Below are 22,618 nucleotides of genomic sequence, written 5' to 3'. Positions count from 1 at the left end.
GAGTCAGAGAATTCCCATCCTAGTGGTTATTTATTAATCTTTTCAAATTATAAAACACCCGAGGACTGCAAATATTTAACTTCTCTCGCATAACTAAACTCCTTTATTAAAAATATTCGAGATCATCAACATTCAAAGGACGATTGCAATGTGTACAGTCTTCATCATGGATATAGATATGACTGGTAAACACATTAAATCTCTTCCTCCGAGCATTCAATCAATCCAAGTCTGCCTGCAATAACAACAAGACAAGATCACAGAAAGCCAGTGAATTGTGTTAAAAGCATCCAAAGCTAACCTGATAAGAACATATTACGCGATCCATGTCAAGACTCACGTTGCTACCAGATGTACAAGCTGGTCTCCTAGGCGGGAGTGTATGGTGAGGTGTTCTCTGCAGTTTGTCAAGGAGAGCACAGTCATCTAAGCATAATTCTCTGTTTAAAACAAGTTTTAATGGATTTTGCGCTCCAAGATAACCATTCCACTTTTTTGGTGTTGGATGAAGGCGAAGGGGCTAAAGATTATCTCTGGCTCGTTACAGGGGGGGGTGGGGGAGGAGGAGAAACGAAAAAAAGAACAGAAGGGTGTAAATTATGACTACCTGTAGTTTTGGTCGCAAAGTTTCTATTGCCACTGTTGACGTTTGATTCACTCCAGCTGCTTGCTGTCGGAGGAAGGGAAAAAAACACAGACAAGGAGGTGAGATGTATAGAGTTTCAGGCACAGACAGATCAATAAAAAAATCAACAAGTATTATTATTTTTTATATTTCGCGATTAAAATTCTCTCCTCTTCTCTGCACCCAGTAAATGAGGTAATTATTTATATACACATAGTGCTTGCACTTTATCAAGAATTCCGTTCGATTTCTTGTAGTTTAACTTTTTTATTTTAAATTTTGACTTTCAAGAATAGATCATTGGAGTATGTTTATCTGAAATTCAAAACTTCATGGCTTAAGTGAATTCTTAATACAGAGTAAACTTGATTGATTATTCTTTATGAGCGCATGTACTCGAATAAAAAGATTAAATATAAATCTTAATGAAGTACAAATTAATACTAAAATCATGATTGTCTGTAAAATATATTATAGCTGAGGCAGGATCAAAATTTTAGTTCTAAACAAGAGAGCTGTATAACTTTGCTTTTGCTTGTAATTTACTTTCAACTTCTGGAAAAACCTAAACTTTCTGAAGAGAGTTACATAACAGGCTATGAAAGGCAAAATATGGGGACCGTTGATTGTAATTAAAGCAACTGTCGAACAGAAAATAGTACTGACGGGACAAGACATGAAAATTTGTGATTTTTCCTTTGGTAATGAAAAGAATACCTTGCATAATGCCCAGTCTGCTGAATCAAAGAAAGCACGCTCATGGTCCTGCAGGCATTATCAAAGGGTCGTTCTCGTTTATCATGTTTATATATATAGAGAGAGAGAGTACAGATTTGCTATAATATCACTTGATAAATTATGTTACTTGGCTTACCTTTGAAATCAAGGGCTTCTTCTTCGGTGCAAGCCCTCCATATTTCTTGGTCATGGATGCTACCTGTAATGAAAAAAACAATGATCACCTTTTGATGTGGCAAGTTTGAAAAAAAAATCTTCAACAATTTTTTTCCAAGAAAAAAACAAAACTTAATAAAAAATATATAGTAAATTGACTATAAACATCAGCAAAGCATTGAAGGGAATGTCTGTTGGCATAATAAAATCACTCCATTTTCCGTCATCCAATACACACTGGGCCGCCGTTGGGGGGGTGGGGGAGCACCAGGGCCGTGCACTTACATATGGACGGGCTCTCCCGTGCCTAGCAGCCTCCACGAGTAATCTTTCTAGCGAATGACACCCAAGTCGCAGTCACAACTTGCGTGTAACTTGATTCTTGCAACGTCAAAGACAGGTGGAATTGAAACAGTTTCTCTTACTACTACACTTTTGATAATGTTTTATATTTTTTAAAAATTTATTTTGATATCAAAGTAATTTAAAAAACGAAAAATCAAATTAAAAAATTACGGTCAACAAACACCACCCGCTTCATTTGATTAAAGATCATTGCACCCAAAAACCAAAACGTTGACCCCCCGAATTAGCACTCAAAAGCTTAGTTAGGTACAGCGGACCAGATCTTGCAGTCTAAAATCTAAATGATGGTTTACTTTGACCACAGAAACGGATTAGGCAGGCAAAACAAAATTAAGAAACCGTGTCTTGAAAGTTTTTTTGTTTTGTTTTTTTATTCTAGTCTAGTTCAAACCTATCATTAGCGTCTGAGTTATTACTTTCATGAAAACAATTCTTTTTCGCAACGTCTCTCTTTATTTGACCCAACAACTCGATTTACCATTCAAATATACATCTCAAGCGTGCCTACGCAGTAAAAAAAAGAAAATTACAGGCAGCGGGAAGTGGCTACATGAACCAAGTCACATCTATGAGGGCACGCGCAGGCAGCAAAACTGAAATTCGACAGCTCTATTGGGTAAAAAGTCCTATGGGATACAGTGTGGTACGTACAAATTACGATTGTACATTGGCGACACCTCAAAGAATGTCAGTGATGACAGCATTTTAGATGTAGGGACCGCAGATATTTCAATGACTGTGATGAGGAAGGATCACATGCTACTAATTTTACACCAAGAAAAATCTTGTGTAAAGAGATTTATTTGGGCCCAGCCCTAAAAATACCACCTCTGCTCGGTCCCTTGTTTTAGATAAATTAAGTACAACAAAAAAAAAATTATGGTAACACCGTCAAATTAAATAACTCATTATCTACCACTAAATCTAAATAATTAATGATAAGAGATATTCAAGTAAAGTTGACAACTGTCATTCCCATTGATCATCGACGACACTTCCATACTAGCTTTTAATATCATATCCATGCTAATAAATAAACAGCAACTATTTTTATTATATGTATAAATATAAAATGACATTCTTATTCTACATTTTAATTTTATATAATTATGAGTCCGAAATAATAAACATTTGTCTTGGTTGCAATTATCTAATTTTCGATTCACGAAACGTGATTTTAAATTTTCTGCAAGAATTGCTCGTTGAGGAGGGCCTCTCGAATACATGTTAACTGTAAGATGTTTTTATTATTATTCTTAGAAGGGATAACTTCAAAATGAAAAGATTTTGAAGGGAGAAAAAGAAAAATGATGCCGCTCGAGTACTTGCCTGGGCCTAAACTACAGACTAGCTAGTCGATATTGGATTCGAAGAGGCAGCTCTGTCGCATTGAACGAGCTCGATTGGGGAGTGCGTGAGGTCCCATATCGCTCAGCACCATGCCATTTTATGGTCACCTCACGGGATGCGTGCTTCAAACATTGTAGTCGTTATTTAATGTCTGCTAGTGATATCGTCCTATTTTGCTAATAAAAAAAATATCTTACTTTGATTTCCTAACTAAGAAAATGTCATTGGCCAATCGGGTTTTGTACGTACCTGGATCTCTTGAGAACCATAGAAGTCTTCGTTTCTGTTGCAATCTGCCATCTCTTCTCTCCTGCTATCCATGAATCAAACACAAAAACTTGTAAAGACAAAAACCAACTCTAGAGAATTGCGAGTGGGATACAAGATCAAAGAGGTTGGATGCCACCACTCCTTAACAGCCTAAGAAACACGGCAAAAAAATGGAGAGAAAGAGATGCAGGAGAGGGATCTTTCCATTACCTGGCTGCAGAGAAAGGAAGATATGCAAGAGTGAAAGGACAGAGACGTTAAGGAAAGAAGGGCCAATGGAGAGAGAGACTGGGATTGGTCTTGAGTAAAAACGTGAGATAAGAATATACCATACGGGTAAAGGGGAGATATGTGTGTGTGTGTATATAAAAAATTAAAAATTAAAAACAAGAAGAGAAAAGGCGTCTATAGATATATACAAGGAAATATTAGAAGCAAACTCGGAAACAAAAGGCTAACTTAACAAGACTCCAGTATGATAAGGAAGAGGAGTGGCGGTGGGTGGAAATGAGGTTTAATGGTGGACAACTGCTTGTATATGTATATGTATATGTATATGCACATGTTTGCGCGCGTGTGTGTATGTAATATTATAATAGAAGTTTTTATTTAATTATTTTTGGTCAGCAATTAAATATCGAAGGAATTAAAGTATGGTTTGCACAGATTGGAAATCAACATCAATACAGGTCGGTCCATGGCAAACCAGCTCCGTACGATCTCACGCTACCACACATCCTCGATTACCGACACTTCCGTTCATGGAGCACGTTTTGTACTGATTTATTTGTTTTATTTATTTAGCGATTTTCTTGATTTGAGAATATTGTATTAATCTTTTTTTAAGATTTACTTAAAAAACGAGAGATACTTTCAGAGAGAAATCTAAATATTTTGTCACTTTTATACCCTCCTCATTAAGTTCTATCATTTGTTTTGTCATGGATTAAAATCAAACCGATCTCTCTGTTTGTCAACGTAACATCCAATATATTTAATGTTGCTAACTCTTAAAGATTTAGCAACCCTCTTGTGTTAAATTAAAACTGAGAAATATGTGGAGAAATTAACAATGGCGGCCTCTTTATTTCTTCAGCTTTTCTTCTTTTTTTAAAGAAAAAAAACCTCTCATGGTGTTAAAACGTCATCAGAAGCATTTACTAATCCAACTTGCAGTGCAGTGCAGAAGAATTCGATTAGCTACAATTCTTACAAGTAGCCACAGAAGCATGTTTGACCATAATACTCTTACAGCGTTGTAGAGATGCAAGAAGTTGCAACATCAAAATCACAGTAGAAAGACAGGGAGGACGGAGGGATCGATCTCAAGCAGCTAAGATGGTCATTTCTTGGGTGCCGTCCCTGTCATGATATAACTTCAACGACTTCATGATTGCATGTGAAATCCTCAGTCCATCTTAGCAAGAAAAGAAAATTAAAAACCAGAGGTAAACTCCATTTTCTTGTCCCTTTGGATTCATCAATGTTCCGTTTTTCCAACGTTGTCTCTATATATGATTAACATATATCTCCTTTCTTTTTCCCTTTTTTTCCCGTCATAAATTCATAAATATCTTGTAATATCTCTCGAAAACAGTTATAAATCGTAGAAATTCAAAAACACAAATCCAAGGATAGGATCCTTGACGGTTTGTGATCATGGGCAACGTTGAAACTTGTTGAGAACTACAATTATAACATCGACAAATTTCTATAAAAGAAAGATTGAAGTTTACCCCAAAATCAATCAGCTGTCTTTACTCGTATTTTTTTTCTGCCATTTTTTGAAAGTGGAATCTCAAGTGCTTGTCCATCTTCCTTAATCTCAATCATGTCTCCATTGGATGGGAATTTCAAAGCTCTATCCGACAAGTTGTCCAAATAGGTTTCAGAAAAGGAGAAAAAAAAACAAGTAGTAGACAACATATTCCAAGGTGTCCAGATAGGTTCAGACCAGTACTTTGATTAGAAACAGGACCCCGGTAGAAACAATAGTAAACAAAGTTTTACACAAGCAAAGCAGGTGTGATTTTGCAATTTATCGAAATCATCTAGCACCTCATTCGAGCCAAGTGGCCCGCCCAATTCCATAGGCTGCATTAAAAAAAAAATATCACGGCAAAAAAATGTTAAGGTCTCATGTACAAGCCACGATAAATCTTTTGTAACAGTTTCGTCATGGATAAGATATTTTAATTTTCTAAAAAAAATTGTATATTAAATTTTCTCAAGGTGTTTTTATAATTTAAATTCTTTTCATGAAAATTAAAAAAAATATATATACATGTAATTAAATAAATAAAAAATTATGTGTGCTAATAATAAATAAAAAGTTATTAATGATACTGAAAATAAAATTTAAAAAATCAAGAAATAAATATATATTAAAATATTTAACCTGTCATTTAAAATATTTTATTTATTATAATATATTTTTATTTAATTAAACAACAATAAAGATAAACAAACATGTTGACAATTTTCTTTTAGCCGGCGATGTGCTTGGCTTGAAGACCTTTGACCAATTTTTTTTCACACGGATCTTTTTGGTTTTTTCGAACTTTAACGAGTCGGGAATCAATACCTATTCTCATCTGAATTATTGAGACTCACAATACCTATCTGTTCTGTTTATCTAACGTGCAGTTGTCGGTATCCCATGAGTTATTAGGATTTGATCTCCTCTAGATTTGCTTGGAGTGAAATAGAATGCTTAAGATCTCCAATGTGAAGATCATGTTTGCCGATTGGAAGTCTTCGAATTCCGAATCGGTCCACGACACTCAAGTGCTTACACACAGGAATGTCAATCTTGACTCGTTTTTTAGATCCTGCTACTAGATGAACCTTTTCAAAACCAATCAGTTTTTTGTTTGTTGACCATTTTCCTTCTGGTGGACTGGAGAACACGAGAAGCGTGTGAGTTCCATCCATATCTCCGGCATTCTTCACATCGATGTGAACGCCTAATACGAGGGGCTCGCAGTTTGCGTGCGAAACCCTGATCGAATTCCTGGCAGCAGTAGTGTTTTGCAAGGCGTAGAGACTTGTAAATGGCACCGCAACCTCCTGTGGAGCTTGCACTAAGGAGTGAGCAAAGGTGGTGTAACTCATTCCATGCCCAAAGGGGAACAAAACAGGCCCCTTGTAGAATCTGTAGGTTCTACCTGGATAACCTCTTGAAGGGTCTGCTCTCATTCCCATGTTTGTCATCGGCACCTTAGCAAGGTAGCCCTGTGGATACCATGTCATCGGCAGCTTCCCACCTGGAACAACAAGCTTAGAGGTGCATCAGTGCTCATCTTGAATAGTATTAAAGCAATTTTCCTAGCATTGATGTTCAATTATCAAGCCCACAAAAGAAAATTTATTAAAATTAGAATCCATCTGGGGATATATGTCTAACAGATATATACCTGGATTAGTTGTTCCAAACAAAACATCAGCGATAGCAGCACCACCAGCTTGTCCAGGATATCCAGCCCACAATATAGCACCAATACGAGGATCATTCTTAGCAAATGAGACATCAATTGGACCACCGCTCATCAGCACCAATATAGTTGGACCTCTTGATGCCCTAGCCACCCTTGATACAAGTTCTTGTTGGTATCCAGGTAAGAGAAGGTCTTTCCTATCCCTAAACTCTGCTTCCATAGATTGATCAAGCCCCATTACAAGAACAGTAGCATCGGCTTGACTGGCTACAGCCTCAGCCATACCGAATTGTTGGTTCCCATTGCAGGCCACATCAATGCATCCGGATTGATGAATGGTCTTAGCATATCTACTAATCCCTTGAAGAGGAGTGGTATAACCACATGCAACACCTACATTAGAAGACAAAGGCTAAAACTCTCTTGTGAATGTCACATAACAAATGAACTTAATATTTTATAGATATTAAAACAAAATTGCAAATCTGGGACCTACCAGCATAATTTCCTATCATGGTAACGGTGACATCGGCATTGGGCCCAATTGCTGCCACAGTAAGGTTGGTTCTGGACAAAGGCAAGGTCCGCCCACGATTTTGAAGCAAAACAATGCCTTGTTGGGCAGCGTGGAGAGCCAGTTGTTGGTGGGCTGGAGTGCATACATCTCTTGGGCCCAATTTACCAAATGGCTGGGCTGATGGCTCTCCATCGAACAAGCCGAGTCTCATCTGGACAGTTATTGTATTGGCTAAGGCCATGTTTACATCTTCTTCATTTAGCAATCCTCCCTTCACAGCATTCGCGGTGTGGATAGCCAAGAATGGGCCACAGTCCAAATCTAGGCCTGCTTTAATAGTGGCCGCAGCTGCTTCTTCTGGTGTGGCTGTGTAGCGTTGGTTCTCATAGAGTACCTTAACTGAGTCACAGTCTGATACAATGTATCTGTTTGGGCCCATCAACAGATTTAGATGAGAAACCCATCAAAAAAATAAAAAATAAAAAATCATTTACTCCGGCAATTTAACACGATATGTTCTAGGGTGCTGGGAGCGAATGAGGATGACGCAACTTACCCATTAAGACGCCATTCACCACGGATGGTGTTTTTAAGGAGATTAGGATCAGCACAAGTGGGCTTTCCGTTTACTTGATTGTAAGAGCACATTACGCTGGCCACTTTCCCTTCCACCACACAGGACTTGAACGGCACATTATATGTGTCTTCCAAGTCTTGCTTGCTTACCTTCAGAAATCACCACCGAACTATTAAGACTCGTGAATTCACTCCGGCGAACGCACTCACAGCTCATATATAGCTCGGAGTGTTTACCAAGTTGTGGATATAATTTCGTTCCTTTTTCGGTTCATGAAGAGGGCATTGGGATTTATTCGTGCTCATAGATATGTAAAATATGGCTTAGCCTCACAGTTCAAATTAATCGCAAATGAACAAAATAAATATTCCAGTGTATTTAGGATAGAACTGTTATTGCTTATAATTTTAGCAACAATTGATTATAAAGATCACAACGCAACAAGAATGTCATAATCGTTTGATTATTCCAAGGATAACATTACAGGTCACAGGAAAAGCCTCAGTTAGAAGTCATGACAAACAATTTCAACAACTCAGACCAAAAAAGGAAAGGTAGAAACTTCAACAGATCTCACAGGTAACACGTCGAGTGTCCTAATTGTTGAAACAAATATGCCATACTCACTTCTAAGTTGTGCCCGAGATGGCGATGGTTTGCTAAAGAAAAAATTTAGCTCCAGGCCACTAGCTACCACTCCTGCTTATAGAGTGGTCCTAATTTGCACATGGCTACTGTGGGTTTAGCTGAGAATCTTGAACTACCCTTTGAATCAAAACTTGTCCTAGATAAAGTAACTAAATTGCCCAAAGATAGTTACAAACTCTGAATAATTTTGCGAATAATAATAATAATAATGTTGGGATACAGCCACTACAAGTTAAAAATGACTTACTCTGGCATTGAAGTGGTACCGATCCACTCCATTCCAATTATCAAGATCATAGGCGGTGTAGTGTTTGCAGCAGGCAGCAACTTTTAGTCTGAAACCACTGTTACCTTGGAGTCCCCTAACATAGCTTGCAGCATATTTCCCAGCAACAACAGGGTCTTCACCAGGAGTTTCCTGCCCTCTACCCCACCTGGGGTCACGGAATACATTAACGTTTGGACTCCAGAATGTCAAGCCAGCCGTCCCTCCATTGAACATTGCCCTTGCTTCATCAGAAACTACCTGGACGATATATAGTATCATTAAATTGTATAATTTTTGCAAAATCCCAAATGCTAATTAATGGATCAAATGATTGTTTTTTGTTGGACAATAATACTAATTTCTCCCAGGTTCCAATACCTTCTTACTTTTAAATTAAAAATGGGAAAATTAATGAATACGTTAAATAACGGCCTTTGAACACTCTTAACAAATTAATGTTTACTAAGAATTAATATTCCAACTTTATCAACACCATATAATTAGCGCATCTTTAATAGTGACAGCATTTCGCTGCTCCAAATAAGTAAATATCACTATTGATTATTCATATCTTCCATGTAAATTGTGATCATCCAAGGGCAAGGGCCAAAGACTTAATATCTTAAGATTTCTAAATTTCCATAAAAAGATGAGGTGAAATGTGTGTGTGTGTGTTTGTGTGTGTGTGAAAGTAGATATTCCCTCCTAGAGGTCATTGATTATTATTATTATTTTAACAACTATATTAAAGGTTTTCCTAAGTAGCTTGTGAAAATTGACTAACGAAAAAAAAAAGACAGAAAGTAAGAAAATCTTACCATAAGAGACACATCACACCCTCATTACATGTTGATAACTTTGTAAAAATGTACAAAACTAGCTAAAGAAGCATAATTGCAATGAAAGAATAAGTTTAGCATCAATCATGATAGATAGGCACAGGCTAAAGTTGGCGCCATGGAGTCTTCAAGGACTAATAACAAGTCAGAGAATAGGTAAGTTGAACTCCAGTTTTAACATTTCTCCTACGTCACTAAAATCAAAGACTGCGAAGGGACAATGTGACACATGGGAGTGTGTCTCACAACTTAGAAATGGACCAACGGTCTTGGTGCACACTAGGCAAGGGATGTGTAAGGTGCCCGTGCCAAAATCACTCTCCCTTCTTAATTTTTTCTTCTTTAATTTTGGTAGACATATTGGTGTGTAAGGCGTCCAAACAAACCTTTTCCGGTAATAGTTTGAAAAAACAGCCTTAAAATATTGTCTTAAAAGTAGTAGTAAACTGTTTGTCTTGTGTTTTTTTCAAGCTAGGAAGTTCAAGATTGAGATCATTCGAGTCAACATCCTCTTTGCTTCGAAGGAAGAGCTTTGATAGAGGCTGGACACGAGTAACTTTGGTTATACAAGAGATTAGACTTGAATTGTGACATTTCAAGAGGGCGGAGAAAAGGGCGCTTTTGGGGTCATATTGTCGAGCAGTATTCCTCAATAGAAAGATAGAAAACATCCCGGTTAAAAAAATTATAAAAAACTTCTATGCTAAGAAATACAATAGGGCATGATGAAAGAAGAAGATTTTCAAGGATTCTCACCCGTCCGATTTCCTCCCACAGAGACTTATTGAAGGAAGCGGCAGTAGTGATAACTTGAGGGAAGCTAGTGGCCCCGGGAAAAGCCCCACTGAACTTGGTCCCTGGTCCCACATTGGACACACCATGAAGAGCCTCAGACCACCATTCATACCCTTGAATGCCAAGCCTAGGTACAGCAGCAGCGTTGTTGACTAACAGCCTAATCTTCTCTTGCAATGTCAGCCTCCCAATCAAATCCCTCACTCTCACGTGTAATGGCACATTAACCCTACAGAACTTCAAGCTTCTTGTTAGCCCATTTTTTGCGTCGCAAGCGAAAGGTGCCCGAGATTCTACAGTGTGATTGGATAAGCAAAGAAGAAATAATAGAAATGGGAGTGCGTTGATTTTGTCAGCCATGTTGAGCCAGATGCGTAGTGTTGTTGCTGCTTCTTGTAGTATAGAGAGATACGGTTTATATAGAGGGAGGTTGCGTTTTGAATGTGAAGAAATTGGTTCAATATTTATTGATTAGGTTCCCACGTCAAGATATTACAACAAATGAAGCTAAACACAAACACAGTTACTGCCTAGAGGGACTGTGTATGTCTGTGATTGAGATGGTTAGTGGGGCACGCAGTTGGCACTACTTTGATGGTCACTACTGGCTAAGCTCACTTGGAGGACTGAGAAGTTAAGACTACTTCTCTTTTAACAATAATATCAGCCAAAACCTAGCACGGCCAATGAAAATGAGAGTGAACCCTATAATATTTGATAGATATAGTCACGGATCAGAGAATCTCTCTAAGATGATAATATTTTTGTACGTTAATGTCACGTTAGCCGCACTAAATGTGGAATATTGCTATCCTCAGCTGTTCTAGTTGTTCAGAATGGCACCCACTTGGAGCTTGTTTTCTTTCTTTCCTTCCTTTTGTTTTTCTACATTGAAGAAAAGGAAGAATTATTTTCACTGATGAAGGTTATATATAACCAGCTATATAACTGAGACGACTGCACACGTCTGTCTAGTATAAATTTCACTCCCGTGATATCACTTTGGGTTCACTGGCTAAAAAGAAAGCAATCTCGTGACTCATATTCTTCTCACTGACAAATTTTTTCATCTTTTGAACTGTCGTTTTGTATGTAGGTTCTTTTACCCGAGGCTTGTATTCTTTGGATGTGAGTCAGATAGATACACCCGTGGCAAGCTTGACAGAAATGCCAGGGACTGTATATATATAAATATTCAACCTAGCACGATTTTAAGCTTCTTATGTCTTCATCCATTCTTTATTGGATACATAACAAGATTTGGATTGATGGATATGACAGTTTAAATGTGGATATATGGTGGAATTCATTAAAACAAAAAAAGTGGGCATGGAGCTGATATAGTATATATGCTACAATATCTAAGTATAATTTTTAAAAAAACAAGTGGACATGGAGCTGGTATAGTATATATGCTACAATATCTAAGTACATCCACACAATATAAAGCATGCAATAATTTGATTTTTTTTTATAAACTCATGTATTCCGACCCTCCACAGATTCTACAATATTTTACTTAAGCCTCTGTTTTGTATAAACTCATGTATTCCGACCCTCCACAAATTCTACAATATTTTACTTAAGCCTCTGTAAGTTAAATTTTACAATCTCAACATCAGAGTTTCCGTATAATTCCAGTATTTCCCTTGATTGTTCAATGTCTAGTGTCAAGACCTTCTTTTTTTATTTTCATGTTAAGATTTTTTTTAGTTTTTTGAGGATTTTTGTGAAATGATATCAATATGACACTTGAGAAATTCTTTGGAGGGGGGGCAAGAAAAAATATGGGAAAAAAAGAAAATCGTAGAAAAAGGATTAACACTCTTTCGGTTACCATATTAGCTATTTAATTAATGGTAAAGGAGCATGTTAAAACTTTATTATATATATATTAAATGATTTTAAAATGAGGGTCCAAATGAATATTAATAGTTGTTGATGCAACGGGGATTAAAATATAGCTTTACCTTTTTATAATTACTTTTTCAAGCATTATGTGATTAGTATACCAGAAGCATGCGCGTAGAAAAATAAGTTAGCCTAGGTGGTAGGTACTAGATGCTATTAGATTAATTAGTTTTGACTTCAAATTACCTTCCACACAAGACTAAAACGGATGCTGTTATATTCTTCCTTGGTACAACGTGTTAGAGATTGTTTTTTAAAAAAATTTATAGAAAAATATTAAAATAATATTTTATATTTTTAGGATGCTATTATATTCTTCCGTGCTAAGATTGTTTTTTAAAAAAGTTTATAGAAGAATATTAAAATAATTTTTTATATTTTTAAAATTTATTTTTAATAAAAGTAAATTAAAACTTTAAAATTTATTATTATTATTATTATTATTGTAAAATTTATTATTATTATTATATTTAATCAAAAATATACACATGTATGGAGTTTAATTAATCCCGCAAGCAGTGATAACGAAGCCAATGAGGCTACAGAGATGATTAGATGGTCACGAAGATGCAAATCTTCTGCTCTGTATTAGGAACCAGACATATGCCACATACATTATTCTTTTATGAATATCCGGTTTTAATACAAACATGTTTTATCCGAGGAATTTTCTATAATATTTAAAATTTGGGCCAAATATATTATTTAGAGGGGGGGTCTCTAGAATAAAGGAGATGTTTGGTTGGGAGATGGGGCCCAGGACTGGCCCGAATTAGCCTAACTGGATCGTTCATAAAACCACCAGCTCTGGGTGATAGGGCTAACCTGAGAGTCGTATTAATATTGCATGGGCTGGGGATGTTGATTGGATAAAACGTTCTTATCCCTTGCAATGCAAATACCATCAATGCCATTGTACATCCTTAATTTCCAACCAACCAACTTGCAGCTTTCCTGACCTTATCCATTTTGTTTCTGTCGTTAGGAATTCATGTTGCTTAGACAAGTTTACACGTAATGTTCGCTACATGTCCCAATGTTAATCCAAATTATTTGGTGGCCAAACTTTAATTTGACGTGCTTAGTCCACCACCCTTATGACATGGATATTGATGGATACAGATCGAGCTTAATACCTTGAGAGCAATCATCGCAATTTGAGTTTTAAAGGGGTTACTCGGGAGTGCTTCTGTTTTTTTTTTGTATATTTTTTAAAAAATATATTTAATTTGACAAAATATTAAATTGATTTTTTTTAGTGTTTTTTTATTTATAATCTTGATGTGATAGTGTTAATAATAAAAAACTTTATTTTAATATAATTTCAAACAAATAAAATTATATTTGAAAACACAATATACTACAATCTCAAAGCACAACTAATATATATTACTATATTTTGACCATTTCGAGTATTCAACTTGCATCATAGATGGGGTCGAGAAATACCTATTCACAACCTCAGGGATGGAGTTCCCCAAACAATTTAAATTGCTTCCATCGTATCTAGATGGTTGTTAACTTGTCATCATTTGGGACCTACCATTTGAATTGAATCCACCTTCTCAATGTGGATATTATTTCGAATGGATGTTTCCCTTGAATCCCATTACACTTTCTGCGCCATGTGTGGATTGAAAATTTTTCATTCGGGTTGGAATATAAAGACTTCATACGGTCGATGGACACAAGCCAAGTCCACAAGCAAAAATATTTCTCTTCCGCATTGGGAATCCTTTCAAGTAGACTTGAAACGAGCGTGTACAGAAGCGGATTCTTTGGCTGCGAAACAATTGTTGCCCGCTTACCAAGAAGAAACAAGGCCTTGGTTTGTGCTTCTCATACAAATTAGGAGGCTTCGTCGCTGGAATTAGATTGTTAAAAGTGTTTAAATATCCTCTCTTTTGCTAGAGCGTGTACCTCTTTTTTTCTTCTTTTTTTGGTGGCGTTAAGCCCCCTTTGTTACCAACAAACAAAAAACAAAAACCAAGTAGAATTGAAACGATATCCATCAATTATAGTTACTACTCTACACATGGAAATATTGAAAGTCTGAAAACCCATTTTGATAGTCTGAAAACCCCCCAGGGATCCTCCCATCTTGAAGTGCAAAAATAATCATAACACATTTGAGGGCTCCACTCTCTCGAAGATGGGTATCCATCTAAAAAGAGGAGTCCAAGAATTTATTTCTGGTAGGCTTTTCAAGCACTAGCTTTATTACCATGGCACGAGATAACATTTTCAACAGCCAGAAGTCTTTTGCACCAGAATATTAGCTATAACTTACTCTCCTTGATAGGTCCCATCTCTCTTGCCTTGGCCCTGAGGACATGTTTCTGAATCTTCCCTGTCGCTGTTTTTGGCAGAGGCCCGAACACTATTGATCTTGGAACCCAGTAAGCAGGCATATTTGACCGACAAAACTTCATTATATCATCAATCAATTGTTGTTTATCATATTTTTCCATTTCAGGTTTCAAAGTCACAAAAGCACACGGTGACTCGCCCCAGCGCTCATGTAGTCGAGCTACCACCGATACCTCATAGATAGCTGGGTGCATGTACAATACGTTTTCCACCTCCAAGCTACTTATGTTTTCACCTCCGGAGATGATAATGTCCTTTGATCTATCCTTAATTTCTATATATCCATCGGGATTCTTTACACCAAGATCTCCAGAATGAAACCATCCATTTGCAAAAGCTTCCTCGTTGGCTTTTGGGTTCTTTAAGTAGCCCTTCATCACAACATTGCCTCTCATCACGATTTCTCCCATGGTTTTTCCATCTGCAGGGACAGGTTTCATGGTTTTAGTGTCAACAACATCTAGCCTCTCCAAGCCAACATATCGAACACCTTGGCGAGCATTGAGACGAGCTTGTTTTATTGGAGGAAGCGAGTCCCACTCAGGCTTCCATGCGCACACTGTGGAGGGGCCATAAGTTTCTGAGAGTCCATAGGTGTGTGTCACGCGGAAGCCTTTTTCTGACATAGCGAAGAGTACAGCAGGGGGAGGGGCAGCACCAGCAGTCATCACGTGCACTCGACGGGGTAGAGGAAGGATAGTCTCCTCCTTTGAAGCATTGATTAAGGTGTTAAGTACCACAGGTGCAGCACAAAAGTGACTGACGCCAGCATATGCTATGGCTGAATAGATTGCCTTAGCTGTTACCTGTAGAAAACAAGCGATCATCTTGTAATCATCCAAGTGTAGAATATTGCACAGGGAATTTCATAAATTAAGTATCTATATAGGCACTGTTCAGTGCACAATATTGCATGAGACTTCTGTAAGCAACCCTAATTTACAAAGGCACACTGGAAAAACCAGGACCTGGTGTCATGCAAGACTACAAGCTGACTTCTTTTCCAAATATAGCTCTCCACTCCCTGTTGAAATTGTTACTGAATTTAACTACAGAACCTGACCTTCTAAACAGACTAGACCACCACAACAATTTCGGTTTATCTAGGTATAGCTGGCTGACGACACACAAATTGACCATCCAAGTAAATGAAATTAGCTATTTTGAAATCGATAAAAGCACACATGTGCTTTTGGTTGTACAATAACATCAGCTAAATTCTTCCATATTATGAAGCTAAACAAACAGGATTACCAAGTATACAAAATTACCTGACGAAGGCATATACTTTTCACACAAAGGGCTGCGAGTGTCCAAGTAAAACACCAACCATTGCAATGGAACATCGGCAGAGTCCACAGATAAATAGCCCCTTCATCCATCCCCCAAACAACAGGATTACTCAAGGACATGAGATATGCTCCGCGGTGGCTCAGCACCACTCCTTTGGGGCTGGAAGTTGTACCAGAAGTATAACCCAAGGCAATGCTCTGCCACTCATCCTCAGGTGGTTTCCAATCAAACTCAGGGTCACCACTTTCAAGGAACTTCTCATATTCAATGGCTCCCCTTCCTAAAGCATATTCCAGAGACTTTGGATCGCAGCTTTTATCACCTATGACAACCAATAGTGGTGGTTTAAAATTCTTTTCGTTACTTTCCCAGATTTTTAAAGCTTCCTCCCCCAGAGTGAAAAACTCTTGGTCCACCATCACAACTTCAGATTTTGAATGACCTAGAAGAAAAGCAATAGCTTGAGCATTTAGACGAATATTAACGCAGTTTACAACAGCTCCTGCCATTGGAACTCCAAAATGTGCTTCATATAAAGCAGGGACATTAGGTGCAATTACTGCCACCTGCCAGGATAAATTAGGAAGATAATATTAAGCTGTGAGCTCGAATACAACCTAAAATGCAAGGCATAGTAAACCCAATGAATCAGATCTAGCACGATGTGAAAATTAAATAGTTTCAGACATTATCTGTCATTTAGAGATCCAGTGCATATAAACAGAAACAAACACCATCAGAACAATAAGTAATTTTCAAATTTGAAGCATGCAGAACATGTTATGCAAAGGTACGGCATAAATAACTAACTAAAGAACTACTTATTACCTTAAAACATTTCAGAGAAAAATTAAGAGAATAAAAGAAATTTTATCACTAAAGGACTGTGATGGTCAGAATTTTGTCAATCCATAGCACTATTTTCACAGGAAATCTTCTCCTGCAGGAAAGTTCACTTACAGAAAGCATGTAGGAATCATTAAGGAATACAAAATGCAGGGTTGAATGGTTTAAGTTGGTATGGTAGCCTTTACATGCTCCAAGGCATAGTTTTATTGCCTGCTTATCCGTGCTCAACAGTTTGTCCGACAGGTGAAGAGCAGAAACTGGGTTTAACTTTGAATACTCATGTCAAAAGAGAAAAAATAAAATCAAGCTGGACAGCAGAGGGGGAGATTATGCAATCTTAGCAGAAACCACAAAAGGCCAGCACGGGCAGATACAGGACTCACGCAGTTGTAGAAATTTTAAGTACTAAAATTGACAGGTTTGGGTGCATGATAAAGTGGAAAAGGCTCAGCATACAGGGAAATTTGAGAACCAGTAACGTGTTAATTTAAAGCTCCTGCAAAGATATTTGGAAGTTTGGTAACGTTGTTTTTCAAGTGTTTTTAACTAGAAAAACATTAAAATAATATTTTAATATTGTCATATCAAAGCAATCTAAAAACACTTAAAAAAATAATTTGGAGTTAAAAACAATTCAAATACAATCCAAAAACACTAAAAGTATTAATTTGAAATTAAAAATAAAATAAATTTTAGTGAAAAACAGGTTGAAATTCACTCCCAAACAACCACCTAGAGACACCTCATGTAGATGCCTACTGCCAAAACGTAGTGCCATAGTACCATGATTTCAATAATCCGCATTGACGACTATTATAAAATGAACATCTCCAGCACCAGAAGGACAAAATCTCTCTTCTACCATGATTTCAATAATCCGCATTGACGCCTATTATAAAATGAACATCTCCAGCACCAGAAGGACAAAATCTCTCTTCTTTATTTCAATCCAAGCGGCCCCAGCTTGGTTCATTGATTTTCTTCTCGAATGTAATTAAGCAGGTATTTCCTTACTGTTGAATTAACACGCTCGAGAACTTAACTATAGGAATGTTCAATGTAGTGTAATCACGATCTGCAAAACTCACTCTGATTGGTGACGATTCGTACATCGCACAGGATTTATTTTTTTCTTCTGGGCTTATCATAATTGAGTACAAACCACAGCTTTTGCATCAACGAGTACAGCAATTCACCAAAACAATTTTTTGTTAGCTTTGCATTCTAGTGGTAAATTAGGCAGTTTCCTAGTGTCTAGCCCACATACTGACGATAGCAAACTCATCAAACACCTTTTCAAGTTCAATTTACACCACAACCCCCCCAACTCTATAAAATATTTAACGAACAACACGTGCTTCATAAATATCAAAAAAAAAAAAACATGTACGATTAAATCAAACCTTTTCATTTTCGATCCCAGCTAGGAAAGGAATTTAAAGAGCTCGAATGGAAAGAAGGAATAAAATAAAATAACATGGAAAATTTTGAACAAAATTCATAACAAATACACAACACCAGAATTTAAAAAAAAAAACCCGGAGGGAGAGAAAGACAACCCAGAGCCCATCATTTTCTTTTTATTTGTAAGAAAGAGCCCAGCACAACTTAGAACAAAAAAGGATGATCAAAAGTAGTAGTGGTGTGCATACCGTGCTACCAAGGCCAAGAGAGCGGTTGGACAGAGCAGAAGCAAATCGGCGGCAACGTTGGTAAGTTTCTTGCCACGTGTACTGTACTGATTCATGGACAACAGATGTTCTTGTAGGGTGTACCGTAGCAGCTCTCTCCAGGAACCATAGTGGGGTCAAAGACGTGTAGTTTGCTGGGTTTCTTGGTAGATCATCGATATCTCTCGTCTTCCCCATCTTCAGGAGGAGGGCTATATTTCTTCTCTCTCTATCTGTTTTGCTCTTCCTCCAAGACTCTCTTGGTGGTTTTTCTATTTCGGGTCGGGAATAGATAAATATAAATGCTGCTGAGAGGTATTGTTTTTTATTTTTAGCCGCCTAGCCAGGGATTGTATGATGATGCAGCGGACAGGTGTTCTTACTCCCATGTATGTATATTTGATAAGAGGAAAAAGTCACTTTTATCACGCTATTCACCATATCTACGACCGTAATAAAATTAAGCTTGTTTATATTTATGGTTAATAATATTAACTAATTTTAATTGTGAAATATTCTTAGCAATAATTTTTATTAAATATATTTTTAAATTATTATTGTTGGTATAAATATTCAGGTTATTTATTTGTATTTTAATTAATCCTATAAATTTTAAAATTAATGATTATATAATTGTGATGGTAGAAACTGACAGGTTGGGTTAAATTTTGAATGTTATATTTTAAATTAAAACTAAAAGTAACAGCTATGACAAGGGCAATAATAGCTAACAACACGTCAAAAACCACTAGCATGGCCATTTAGTGATAGACGTTAAATCAAGGTGAAATGAAATGGCGACGCAAACGAACTTGATGTGCGCTGTACAAGGACCATGATAGCAGCAAATTTTTCGGTGTTTGGCTTTATCTCAATATTCTTAGGAAAAAAAATAAGGGGCTTTAATATTTTTTTTAATTTCTGACATAAATAATATTTAGTATATTTAATTAAATAGAATTTATAATTTATAATTAGAATTTTAAAAAAATTAAAAACTAATATTTATTCTATTCATATTTAGGACATTTTTTTTATTTTCAAAATATTTTTAAAAAATAAATTTTTATTTATTTTAAATTAATACTTTTGTGTTTTTAAATTATTTTTATATATTCTCGTTAAAGATAATTTTTAAAAAATAAAAAAGTATTTTTAAATAAAAATTAATTTAGAAAATAACTGTTGCCGCCGGACTCTAGAAATCCCCGTACTCACGGGTGAAGTAACCAGTCATATTCTACTTTGCTTTGAAGGTATGATGATATCATCCCATTCATCGAATGGATATGCAGCATCACATCAACTGATTTGACGTTCTATGTTGTTTTATTCAGATGCGAACAAAAACAACTTGGCTTCGTGAGGTTGGGTGCGGATGGTCAAAGATCTCACTAAACTTAGTATTTTACTGTTATTATTTTATAGATGTCGATGGATTTAAATTCGAAAACAGTTTAATCCTTTTTATTTTCAAATATATAAAAAAATACTTTATCTGTGTAGAAAAATAAACTAAAATGTGAAAAAAATATTAAAAATAAAAATATCTGAACATGTTAAAATATAATTACTTGTCGAAGCCCGACTTAAACAAGCAACTGTGAGGGGAAAATATCATATCCTTCATCCTTGCGGCAATTTTTACCTTTTTACTCAAAATCTAGCTGAAGCCCATGTATTTTAACCTTTTTATCGTTAAAAAAAAAAGGAGCAAAATCAATTATTTTGCACTCAGGCGGACAATTATTTTTTCTTAGGTAATTTTTTTTATTTTTTAGATTAATATAAGTATTCGGAAGATTAATTCTACAAATTTTAAAATTAATATTAGATTAATATAAGTATTCGGATCAATTTATGTGTATCAAGATTAATTCTACAAGTTTTAAAATTAATAATTATATAAATTTTTAATAATCATCATATAAATAATTAAAAATTTAAATTTAAAATCATAAAAAATCAAATTTTTTAATTTTAAATTTTTACTACTTAAACACCATCAATAACTATTTTTTACTCTTGCTGTTTTAGATTTTAAACATTAATAGCAAAGTAGCTGAAGCCCATGTACCCACTCGGCTGGAAAGCATCGACCTTAACTTTTTTTTTTGGTAGGTACATCGACCTTAACTTAAAATTTTAAAAACCACAAGGAACATGGAGGAGGTGGCCCCAGCGTGCCCCACCTCGTGCCAAGAACCGCCTGTGTTTGTTGTTGTTTTATAAATAAAGCTAGAATATGTTTCCCCGCCCCCATTATAACGGGCAATCATGGTGTTGTTGTTTTTTAATTTCATTTTGACTTTTTTTTATTGGTTTTTTAAAAATCAATTCATAAAGGTTTTTATAGAGATAAAAAATTTATTTTAATTTATTTTTATATAATTATTGCAGTGTTAAAAAATATACTAGTATTAGATTAATATTCAAAAAATATTTTATATTTTATTTTTAAAACATGTAATGAAATAAAAAATAATTTTTAAAAACTCAAGTTATTAAATTATGTGGAGTTGGTAATCTAATTTACAAACTTGATGAGATAATAGACTTGATTATATAATTGTTTATTTTTTTTTATTATTGTAAACAAGGCTAAAATTTAGTAAGGTGTTGTTTTAATTGAACTTGATTATATAATTGTTTATTTTTTTTATTATTGTAAACAAGGCTAAAAGATATAGGAAAATAAATTATACTAGAATGATCTACAATGTTTTTTTTCTTGCATTTTTAATCTTTCTTTCCTTTGGTTATTGATTTTTTTAAAAATAGGCTTTCTATGGTGTGTTTATAGGATTTTAGAGTAGATAATTTATTTTAGTTTGTCCTTGTATGATTGTTGTAGTATCAAAAAAACATATTGGTATAGAGTTAGTATTAAAAAAAATATAATGGTATTGTGGTTTGATCTATTTTTTAAAAAATATAGTTAAATAATTTTTTTAAAAAAGCTAGTCTATTAAACCCTATAAAATTAACAATCTAATTTGCAATCTAGTAAATATAACCTTGGTTGTCCCTGTTTACAGGTTTAACGGATATTTTTCTTCTTGTTTTTTTTTTTAATTGAACTTGATTATATCATCATGTATTTTTTTATTATATAGTTAAAATAATAATGTCAGAAAAATATATTATTAAATTTTAGAGAGTTCGTGGGCCCTTTTAATAAATTTTTATATCAAACTGCTTCGTCTAATTTAATGATACTGTAAAAACAAAACTTCATATTCAACACTTTTTTAAGTTTATAAATAAATAACATGAAGCGGACAAACATGCGCGCGTGTCTATGTATATATATTATAAAATTAGTTATTCAAATATTAAATTCGTACGTGATATAATACATAATAATTACACGCATAGCAAGTACTGACATAAATAAATTGAAAAACATTGCATCCCCCGAATCACCAATCCTGACGGGGTTGTAAAATTACTTGGTTCCTCCAAAATAAGAAGGGGTTAAGGTCTCGAGCTTATTTATTTACCTTACTTTTAGCAAAACCGATTATCAGATATTATTATTAGTAAATAAATATAAATACATGCGGGGGAATGGAAATAGTGCGGGTAATTTTATAGTATTTAAGGAGGAATTTGTTATATCTTATTAATTATAAATCAATATAAAAAATTCATTAAAGATATTCTTATTATTTTTTATAGGCATAGACTTAATTTTTATTGGTAGTAAACTCCAGGGTGCAAGGATAGGCATACTCATGGTAATCATCGCAGTATAACTTGCTGGGACTCATTTCCTTGCTGTAGCACAAACCCCGGGCTAATGAGAGAACAAGCATCACTCAATCTATCTATCTAGAAAAACCCAAATTTCAAAAGTGAATCAGTTAGTTGTTGATTTTTCTCTTACTAACATGAGGTTTTGCCGCCAACATGCCCAAGGATAGCAGCAATAAAAGA

At 35.4% G+C, this 22,618-nt stretch overlaps 3 protein-coding genes across 8 annotated transcripts; all 3 read right to left on the bottom strand.

Annotated features, from left to right (window-relative positions):
• Positions 1 to 69: 69 nt before the first annotated feature.
• Positions 70 to 4,033, bottom strand: LOC105122797 (uncharacterized). 6 transcript variants are annotated; one of them, XM_011022090.1, is made up of 7 exons: positions 3,716 to 4,033; positions 3,485 to 3,545; positions 1,500 to 1,562; positions 1,343 to 1,390; positions 608 to 694; positions 302 to 397; positions 70 to 235 (listed from the first exon to the last, which is right to left on the bottom strand). In XM_011022090.1, the coding sequence occupies exons 2-7, from the start codon at positions 3,533 to 3,535 to the stop codon at positions 221 to 223; spliced, it is 360 nt and encodes a 119-aa protein (XP_011020392.1). In that variant the 5' UTR covers positions 3,536 to 3,545; positions 3,716 to 4,033; the 3' UTR covers positions 70 to 220. The 6 variants fall into 6 exon arrangements, with proteins under 6 accessions (XP_011020392.1, XP_011020401.1, XP_011020417.1 ...); XM_011022099.1 differs by having other exon boundaries at positions 320 to 397; positions 3,716 to 4,032; XM_011022115.1 differs by having other exon boundaries at positions 341 to 397; positions 3,716 to 4,025.
• Positions 4,034 to 5,965: 1,932 nt separating this feature from the next.
• On the bottom strand, positions 5,966 to 11,236 carry LOC105122789 (putative beta-D-xylosidase). Its single transcript, XM_011022080.1, has 6 exons — positions 10,548 to 11,236; positions 8,932 to 9,210; positions 8,016 to 8,185; positions 7,439 to 7,884; positions 6,922 to 7,335; positions 5,966 to 6,771 (listed from the first exon to the last, which is right to left on the bottom strand). Exons 1-6 carry the CDS (start codon positions 10,944 to 10,946, stop codon positions 6,173 to 6,175), a joined length of 2,307 nt encoding a protein of 768 aa, XP_011020382.1. The 5' UTR covers positions 10,947 to 11,236; the 3' UTR covers positions 5,966 to 6,172.
• Positions 11,237 to 14,470: 3,234 nt separating this feature from the next.
• On the bottom strand, positions 14,471 to 18,993 carry AAE7 (acyl-activating enzyme 7). Its single transcript, XM_011022066.1, has 3 exons — positions 18,662 to 18,993; positions 16,139 to 16,726; positions 14,471 to 15,673 (listed from the first exon to the last, which is right to left on the bottom strand). Exons 1-3 carry the CDS (start codon positions 18,875 to 18,877, stop codon positions 14,777 to 14,779), a joined length of 1,701 nt encoding a protein of 566 aa, XP_011020368.1. The 5' UTR covers positions 18,878 to 18,993; the 3' UTR covers positions 14,471 to 14,776.
• Positions 18,994 to 22,618: the final 3,625 nt, after the last annotated feature.

The sequence above is a fragment of the Populus euphratica genome, unplaced genomic scaffold (assembly GCF_000495115.2).
Source record: "Populus euphratica unplaced genomic scaffold, PopEup_1.0 scaffold1.1, whole genome shotgun sequence".
NCBI lineage: Eukaryota > Viridiplantae > Streptophyta > Magnoliopsida > Malpighiales > Salicaceae > Populus > Populus euphratica.
The sequence above is the reverse complement of the archived record's forward strand: the minus strand, read 5'-3'. Positions and strand labels throughout refer to the sequence as shown.